Below are 9,966 nucleotides of genomic sequence, written 5' to 3' on the forward strand. Positions count from 1 at the left end.
CCGGACCAAGGAGACCAGGTTGTCCAGCAACCTTTACCAGAATCATCTTCTCCACTGGGAGCCCACTCACAAGCCCCAGAAGCTTCTGAATATCAGAAGGCGTGAAATAAGATGCTGTTCTCAATGATGTTTATGAGTCTTTCGTGATTTTATTGCAATCAAAACATCTTGATGAATTATGATAACAATACCCTAAATGATTCTGTGAATCACAAACCTGAGGAAAAGAACTGTGATATAGAAAGGTCTCAGATTGAAAAAATACAGACTACTTATTTCCAGAGGTTCTTATAAATATATTTTACGGTCATACTTAGATTAAAACTAACATGTTTCTAAACTTCAATTTGATGATCCACTGATTCCGTCATACAGTAAGCATGCACAATAACTGTAACTGCAAAGTCATGGTCTTCAGCTTCAGGCACACCGTTGAATGAAAAAGATTCAACACTATTGCATATATCACACAAGCAGCCACACTAACACACAGATCAGTCCCTTCATTGTCATATATTAATGTGCTTGGAAAACATGAAATAAATATTGAAAGGACCACAACATTTCTGATCTTCCAAAGCGACACACTAAGGCACTGCTGCTCCTTAAGGAAATGGGTGAACTTCAAGAAAAAAAACATGTCCAGGCCACCGTATACAACTTATATTTTTCTTAAATAAATAATTTTTGCGATTGTGACATTGTGACCTACTTTAAGTACATTAATCAAAAAATTAATTGTTATGGGTCCTGTATAGGAGGTTTCAATAATTCTCATTATTCTAAATGGTGATTCTCATACTGTAATACAGTACGTAATATAAATAAAATAAGCATAAATTAAAGCCAGTACAACAAATTCTACAACATGGTACTTGTCAAATTAAGTATTACAAGAAAAAAATAAGCCTTATTTCCCCAATACAACACTGAGACATTGGGTAAATGTATGTGCTTACTTATAAAATAATGTCACAATGTAAAAATGTATTAAACATCAGCTCTCTTTGAGCGAAATATTGTCTTATTTCTGGTGGAGAGAAAGATGACCACAACATGTCCTTTTTCTGAGTTTCACCCAATTTAACTTTAAAAACTGTCCTAGTTACAACACCGCTGCAATCTGGTATGTTGTTGCACACATTTGATACTCTGCTTCCATTCCAATAACTTAACTTCTTTTTGTTTTAACAAGTCAGTCTGTAAATGTACTGAAATGTGCACCGCATATAAATTAATTAGGCTTTAAAATTAAAACATAAAATTGAAATGTAAAACATAAAAGAGAACTTTGGGTTTCTAGGCAGGATCGTGCACAGTGTCGCTGTTTAGACGGAGATAGAGCCCTCCCTGAAGTTGGTTTTCCCAATCAGAACGTTTAACAGAATGGCTTTTCGCTCTCTTCTTTCCTTCTGTGCCTTTTTAATGATGTCATCAAGTTGTGACTCATCCTGTCGCCCAACCAGGTAACCCTTGCCCCCATAGCCATCAGCTACGATGTGATAATCTGCAAGCAGAAAACAAGAAAAAAACGAATTCATACTTTTGTATCCAAATACAGTATAGGAGAAAGTCAAATGTCAGTGCTGCTGTATTCCTTGAGTGTACAACTGCTGGACACTATGCAATCCTATAATGTCACAGGTGCTACGGAAGACTCAACAATAAATTACTAAATAACAAAAATGGTAAATAACTGTGACCCAGACTTCTCTTTTAAAGGGATTTTACACGTAGTTGAACTGTACGGTACAACAACATTCAAGTAAATAATTTCCCTGGTTAGTAATATGACATCACAGGTCAAAGAACATACATGCAACAATATCCTTTTTCTGAAAAACATCTTGATCCACATATTTTTTTGAAGACTCGGGAGGTGTACTGTAAACTTCAAACTCGTGCTAAATCCTACATTTATGACAACATTTTGAAAATATTATTAGAGTAAACCATCTCACCTGTGAAGGCGAGACCACAGGCTACATTGCTCCCGAGCAAAGGCACTTGTTCTCTGGAGATCTGACTCCAGCAGGCATCATTTCCGACCAGAGCGATCACCGGTGTCTGACATGACGTGAAAAAACAGCTCATTTACAATCGTTCTGGCTTATATACTGCATTTATGCATTATGCACTTACAATATAAGTCTATGGGGACAATCACATAACATGCTTCATCTGCTGTTGATCGCATATGGAAAGGGTTAAAAATGTTATGATTTTTTAATTCATTTGTAAATAAATCAAATGTAATCCAAAACCCTATTACGCCCTGTCCTGTCTTTTAAATAGATATGTAAACTACTTTGTCCCCAGTACATAAAAGGGATTTATATGTGAGGTTTGGCCGTGTTTTCCCCACCTTGTGGCGTGTAAAGGTATCAAATTCAGCTACACTGTATCCAAGGGAACCATCACCGTAAATGATCCAAACCTGTAACACACACATCGCACCACGTGGGAAAAGCTGTTTCAATAACCGGGGCAAATGTCACTACAGTCAGGTCAGCTAGGTCCTCTGGTCAAACAGAGATCAATATCAAAGCATTCAATACAATTTAACTTCTTTACAGTCTTACCTCAGAGTCAGGTCGACAGAGCTTGGCCCCCAGAGCAAAACCTCCTCCAACACCCAGAGTCCCAAAAGCTCCTGGAGTGAATAGCAGAAAACAGAATCATCAATTCCTTCAAAACGGTGCTTTAGATGTTCACAAACAGGTCAAAAAATATCGATAGTCCTGCTAACCTGGGTCTAGCCAGCGCAGCGGGCCCCGCGGCCTCATGATATAAGCAGCACTGCCGACAAAATCTCCCCCGGCGGCCACTATGATGCTGTCCTCATTCAAAAGCTCATCCACCCGGTGCAGAACATTCAGAGGATTCAGATGCATCTCTGTCTTCTCATCTGCTTTGGCTCTGAGATAAACAAATAGGCAGCGAGATGAAACTAAAGGGAGTTATAGGTCATAGGTTTACACATTCAGTCTCCTGAGACAAAGCTGACATGCAAGCAAGAATAGAAAAGGTGGGGAAAGTTCACCTCTTAGTTTTCTCTTTGACGTAATCTCCTTCTTTCAGACTTTGAGGCCATTCCTCTGGGCATCTGTGTCCCTTGAGGGCTTTAGAGAGACGCAGGAGGAAAGAGCCAGCATCGCCTGAAACATTTGGAAAATAAATTGTCAGTGTAGAACCCCTTTTTTAGTAGTGTATATGTACTGTATGTATACACAGGTTATAACTTAAGTTATACAAATATGATGTAGCTGTAATCCGCTGAGCGGCTAAACTGGGAGTGCTGTATTTGTGACGCATCAAAAAGGACATCATACATACAAAAAACAGAAAGCTTTCCAATACTCCAATTATTACTCCACAAACATGTTGCAAAAATAAATTGCTGGTCAACAAAGAGTACACTTACTCCCCATTCACCCCCTCCTGACCCACAACAGGTGAGCAGGTGCCCGATAACCACTTCCTACATATCTCACGACCCCTCCCAAATCATGTGACGCATTTACCATTTCATGTCCACTACAGATGGATTTTGATTCTAGTTTATTTAGTGCAGAGCTTTTTAAACTTCAAAAGGTCCCAAAAGATGTCCCATGTGCTTTAAGACCACATATTTTATATACATATAAATATACACAATAAAGTACAGTCTCTTTACAAAACATTGATCACAAGATTGTAAGTGTGTAATGTAAATGATGTGCCCAAATGATAAAATACTGTAGTAGAGTATACTATAATATTTACTATAGTAAACTGTAGTAAAATGTCAAGATACTCCGGTATAGGGTGTTCAATTAAGTATAGGCCTATTACAGTTAATGAATTAAAACTAGTTAGATACTATAGTTAATACTATAGTACAGAGAATTTTATTTTCATTAATGTATTATACATTATGTATTCAGGAAAGAAATTAAACTGCACTTCTTCACCTTGAATGGCCACTGTTGGTTTTAACAGAATGGCTTTTCGCTCTCTTCTTTCCTTCTGTGCCTTTTTAATGATGTCATCAAGTTGTGACTCATCCTGTCGCCCAACCAGGTAACCCTTGCCCCCATAGCCATCAGCTACGATGTGATAATCTGCAAGCAGAAAACAAGAAAAAAACGAATTCATACTTTTGTATCCAAATACAGTATAGAAGAAAGTCAAATGTCAGTGCTGCTGTATTCCTTGAGTGTACAACTGCTGGACACTATGCAATCCTATAATGTCACAGGTGCTACGGAAGACTCAACAATAAATTACTAAATAACAAAAATGGTAAATAACTGTGACCCAGACTTCTCTTTTAAAGCGATTTTACACGTAGTTGAACTACGGTACAACAACATTCAAGTAAATAATTTCCCTGGTTAGTAATATGACATCACAGGTCAAAGAACATACATGCAACAATATCCTTTTTCTGAAAAACATCTTGATCATGTCAAGATACTCCGGTATAGGGTGTTCAATTAAGTATAGGCCTATTACAGTTAATGAATTAAAACTAGTTAGATACTATAGTTAATACTATAGTACAGAGAATTTTATTTTCATTAATGTATTATACATTATGTATTCAGGAAAGAAATTAAACTGCACTTCTTCACCTTGAATGGCCACTGTTGGTTTCCAGAACATGTCCGAGTTCTTCAATAGCTGACTTCTGTCTCTGTTAACTGCAATGATTTTACTCCGTCGGTTCAGCACCCTTCCATAACCCAATCTGAAGTCACACACTGTGCCTACAAACCAAAACAAATCATGTATTGACATCTAGAAAAAGAATAGCTTAGTTTTCTAAGCATTCCGAACAGTATAAAACCATAGAAAATAAAAAGACACTAGATGGCGCTGTTACTCACCCGCCAGCAGCACAAGATCAGCATCTTTCAAGGCATCTCTCCTGTTCTGTCTGATGTGCAGTAGACTGTTCTTTCCCAGCATGCCCCGAGACATCCCACCCAGGAAACAAGGAATGCCTAAAGACTCTAGGGCCTTTCTGTAAGACACACATCCAAAAAGAGAGTTCAAACTTCAACCATGAGTTACATGTCCGGGTGCTATAAATCAATAATTGTTGCCGTTTTTGGCTCATGCTTACACAACTAAAGCATTATTCTATATGATCAATTTATTCAATACATACAGTAACTGTGTTGGTTGCATATGGAGCATAAAAACCCTTTGGACCTAAAGCAGTGGTTCTCGAACTGGGGGCCCCAAGATTGATCCAGGGGGACACGGAATTTGTATCATACTTTTCACGCAATCAAACACTAGAAAAATAACCAAAATTATTTATGTTTCAGCATTGTATAACTGAATATGTTTTTGGTTTCTTAAAATTCTAGTTTAGGATTATGCGACTTTATTTTGGGGAGGGTCGAAAATGCACTGTACAACAAGGAAAACGTTTGAGAACTACGGACCTAAAGGGATAGTTCACACCAAGATTTAAACTCTTTTTTTGTAAGAAAAATAAATATTTGTTCTGCAGAATACAAAAGAAGATATTTGTTGGTAGCCAAACAACACCGCCCCATTGACTTGGCCCCAAAATGATTTCTCAACATATTTTCTTTTCCACATAAAAATGAACCAGAAGTTTTGAACCACATGAGAATATAATTTTTTGAGAAAAAATTTTTTGAGTGTTATTTTATACTTCTAATGCCCTTTATTGCAAAGAAAAATAAATAGTAAGCAGGTCTAAAGTAGCAGAACGGGTTTTTTCACGATATGATTTAAAAAAATGTAAAGGTGTCAACCAGTATATGTCAATATTAAATGTTTAATGTTTACTGTTTAATGAAAGAGGGGTGTCTTTAAATATCTAGACTGGCACCACAAAGACAATAGGTTTAATATCCAGAAGGGGATTGATGAACTACTCCATGAACGAGTATGACACAAACTGGGTAAAGACAGAATGGCTAAATGACCTGACATCATCTGCAGGTGTAGGCGGCAAGGTTGCTTGGCTGCCCAACAGTATGACGGGTTTCTTGGCTCGGCTCACCAGTTCCACACATCTTTGAATCTGGAAATGAATGAAACAACTTGAATACCGAGTCATGTAAATAAGATCTAATCTGCCATGTCTGAAGTAAAAGTCACAGCTTTCTAGATCGTTTCATTCTGCCCTGTTATGGTTCATGTTAAAGATGATGAGAATCAAATGAGATCTAATGTGACGCAACCATAAAAGCAATTAATAATACATCTCAAATGGCCATTAAATGATTGACAGGTCTCACCTCATCCTCTGTGGCCTGCGGGATGTGAACGGGAAGTGGGGAGGGATCACGGTTTTCCCAAGCTCCAGCAAATAAGTTAGATAAGTGATTTTTAAGATACCTGGCGGATAACAAACAAAAACACTTTCAACGTAAAAGTGATTGCCTTTCCTTTAATAATGAAATAAAGCGTAAGAAAATTGGAGGAAATAAAAAGTGAGAAATGTTTTACCGTGCAGTGATTTTGCCCATAAGACCTTTGGGAGTGTTTTTAGGGGCAAACTCTTTTTCCACCACATGGAAAGGGTACAGCGTGTCTATGGGAAGCTCGATAAACACTGGGCCTGTGAAATTGTTATACACATCAAACTGTACTTATGCACACAGAGTCAGGTCATGTACTCTCTAAAAAGTGTGATTCACTATATCTTAACTTGTCTGAAAAGTGACATGTTTCAATCACTCACAAAAATGATAAATGATTAAATGAAAAAATGGTCATTCGCAGCATAACCTGGTGTGCCAGACTGTGCCACGGCCAATGCTTTTCTCACAGTAGGAACGATTTCTCTCACTGTTCTCACTGAAGCACAGAACTTACAGAGGGGTTTAAAGAGAGACATCTGGTCAATATCCTGCAGGGCTCCTCTACCCTAAAAAACACAAAAATCGAATGTCAAGAGGAAGAGTGGTGGGTTATTCTTGTACAAATTGTAGATTTTCATATTTATAACAGATCACAAAACCATCACATATGACACACACTTAAAATATTACTGTTCGCTGTATTAACATAAACAATGAATGTCTTAAGCTAGGATCTCTTCTACGTTACACACACGACTCAACAGAATGTTCATATCAAATGTATTTTACAGTAAGATATACTATGTCTGCAACTTTTCAGCACCAATGAGAATTTATGGGATCAGATTGACAACACATTCTTAGGAGGACAATACTCACATATTTATATCCACATCCTAATTTTATTTAAAAAAAGGAGTTTTATGTTCTTGCCATAAAGATCATCAGAAGTTAGAATAGCTTCACAGATGTTTTATACATGGGTCGAAATAAATTGATAAAGTGATTTTGTGTCCATGGAAAGCACATTAAATGTAAGTAAAATGTCTTTTTACTTACAACGTAAAGTTTCTTGGACAATAAAGTCACAATTTGGTTGAAATACTGTTACATTGTCATTCAGCGTAACACAATATGTACAAATTCAGAATTTTACTTATTAAAATATATAAAATAATTAGGGGAACATTTACATTTTATTGTGCTTTAAATATGTAAAAAAGATTATTGACCATTGGCCGAAATTTTTTTTTTTACAAATCATTAGCATTTAGTGTGAAAGTAACTATTCTCTTTTTATATGTGATAAATAGATTTTTGTGATAAATAGACTTATTTATTTTATGCTTAAACCCTTTTTCGTCAAAAATATAAATTATTTTAGCAGTGCGGAATTTCATTTGAATATAATGATGATGATATAATGACATTCTTGTTCAGAGCAAGTCGAAACATTGAATGTCACAAGTATTCCGTCAAATATAAAGTAACGACTTTATAATACAAGAATAAGTGTTCACAACATCATAATGCTAGCTAACAGTTTACTTTTAATAGCTTATTGTTTGGCATCATACGTCTTCCAGAAGGAAATATTATGCGCAAACAATGGTGTCAGAGACTCCTCTATATTAAATTATGAGCGAAAGAATCCCTCCACAATAATTGATCATTAATGTCACTCAACACTTCGTGTTAATATATACATGAGAATGCGATGTGCTTGTTACACTGAAAGGTTTGATAGATAAGTATACTGTAAGCTCTTGACCGGGCAAGTAGAAACAAAGCATGTCATTTTATTCTTAAGAAAAAATGAAGCAAACATTGAAGTTTCTTCTTTAGCTCCGTTCCTTAAGCTTCATCCCTGTACACCTGTTCTTCTGTTCATACTGAAATGAGATCATTTGCTTTGTTATTTTCTTTCTAGTGCGTTTCTTCTCTTCAACATGCTTCGTAAGATCCCGGTTAGAGCGGTTCAATAATAATATAAAAGTAATTGCTGACTTATTTGCTCTCTGTGTGTACACTTGTACTGGGCGGGAGGAACCAGGAGAGTTAAGATAAGCCTTGAGGTGAGGTGATGAATACACATCCAGTTTACTGTGTCAGAGATACATGGAGATAAAACCCTGTAATTTCATCACTACCACAATCTCATGAGTGCAGAGAAAGCATGTTAAGCATTCTTATACACACAGTTGTTGACAGACTCAATATTAAACTCACAACTTGCGCATGAAATGTTATATTCAAGTTTTAGAATTAAATTCATAAAATGATTTCTACTTTCAGAGCCTCACTGTTGCGGTCAGGGGGTTACCTCTGTGACGGACAGTTACCTGATATAATCTCACACCAATAGCGATATGAGGAACAGATAAGGCAGAGGTGTTCCAGCACGCCAGGCTGAGCAGAGAGTATGTAAAGTGCACCTTGAAGTAACTTTCTGACCTGCAGTAGAGTAGCAGCTGCACCACCGATAAGAAGCAGAGGAGATTCGGCCATCTGAGCGTTCTTCACCGCAGTGACAGTGTTGGTCAGTCCAGGTCCGGCCGTGACTGCAGCCACACCCACTGTGCCTACAGGGGCAAAACACTAGATTATCACCATCTAACATCCTCATGCAACACGAAGGACCCTCTTGCTTTCTTAGATTTGTTCTTACCGGAAAGTCTCGCCACGGCATCGGCTGCAAACACAGCCGTGGCCTCGTGCCGCGTGTCGACGATGCGGATGCCCAGTTTCTCACAGGCCACCAGGATGGGCGAGATGTGTCCTCCCACCCACGTAAAGACGAATTTGACCCCGTGAGCCCGCAGGACCTCCGCCACGCTCTCTCCTCCATGCCGGGGACTCTTACTTTCTGTCTGGGTGTCACAGACGTTGACAGTTAGAATAACATTCCCTGGTGTATAATGCAACAATCTTTGTCACTGCGAGGGGAGGAGAATACGCCTCAAGAGAATAGAATAATAGACACATTGTCGGATTGTGGGAGTGGTGTTTCCCTGTCCTGATTTATGGATATCTGCCAAAACAGGTGTTCTGCACGAACGTGTTTACATGCAATGTTGCAGTAAAAACTTGCATTTTTGGCAATAAAACAAGAATGCTTAAGTGTCAAATAGGCGCATGAGATCAAAGACAGCAAGGCTTGTGATGCAGTGAGCTGCGCGTGCAGACCTGTCACCAGTGGCGGCTGGTGAAAAATATTTTAGGTGGGGCTGTTTGTGTGTGTGTGTGGGCATCTGGGGGGATCCTCCCCCAGAAATTTTTTAATTTCATAGATGTGATTTCCTGCATTCTGGTGCATTTTAGTCCATGTCCCTTGCCTATACCAATAAAAGAACTCAAACCAGTCAATACCAATGGTCTAAAAAGACAATATTAATTGAACGGGGTGAGTGAGTGAAGGGGATGGAGAATTCTTATTTGTACAGGAACTTTGCTCGTCTATCTTTCTGAGTGGCAAATCTCTCAATGACCCTTGTGTTGAAATCTGGAATGTCCCGTGTGAGTTTCTTCTCTATAGAGAGCATAGCCAGAGCGTTGAGGCGATCTTGTGCCATAGTGTTCCTAAGGAACGTTTTGATCCTCTTTAAAGTAGAGAAGCACCTCTCTGATTCTGCTG

General features: G+C 38.1%; 1 protein-coding gene across 1 annotated transcript; it reads right to left on the bottom strand.

Moving 5' to 3' along the window:
* Positions 1-1,180: 1,180 nt before the first annotated feature.
* LOC306902725 (2-hydroxyacyl-CoA lyase 2-like) lies at positions 1,181-9,226 on the bottom strand (the record flags this gene model as incomplete). Its single annotated transcript, XM_079471541.1, has 14 exons — positions 1,181-1,507; positions 1,962-2,067; positions 2,366-2,437; positions 2,583-2,653; positions 2,750-2,919; positions 3,044-3,158; positions 4,617-4,751; positions 4,872-5,008; positions 5,952-6,049; positions 6,267-6,366; positions 6,478-6,589; positions 6,760-6,898; positions 8,787-8,914; positions 9,001-9,226. Coding segments are annotated over 14 exons (1,788 nt in total), but the record flags the coding sequence as incomplete, so codon positions are not given.
* Positions 9,227-9,966: the final 740 nt, after the last annotated feature.

Source organism: Barbatula barbatula, assembly GCF_947034865.1.
Source record: "Barbatula barbatula genome assembly, chromosome: 2".
Taxonomy (NCBI): domain Eukaryota; kingdom Metazoa; phylum Chordata; class Actinopteri; order Cypriniformes; family Nemacheilidae; genus Barbatula; species Barbatula barbatula.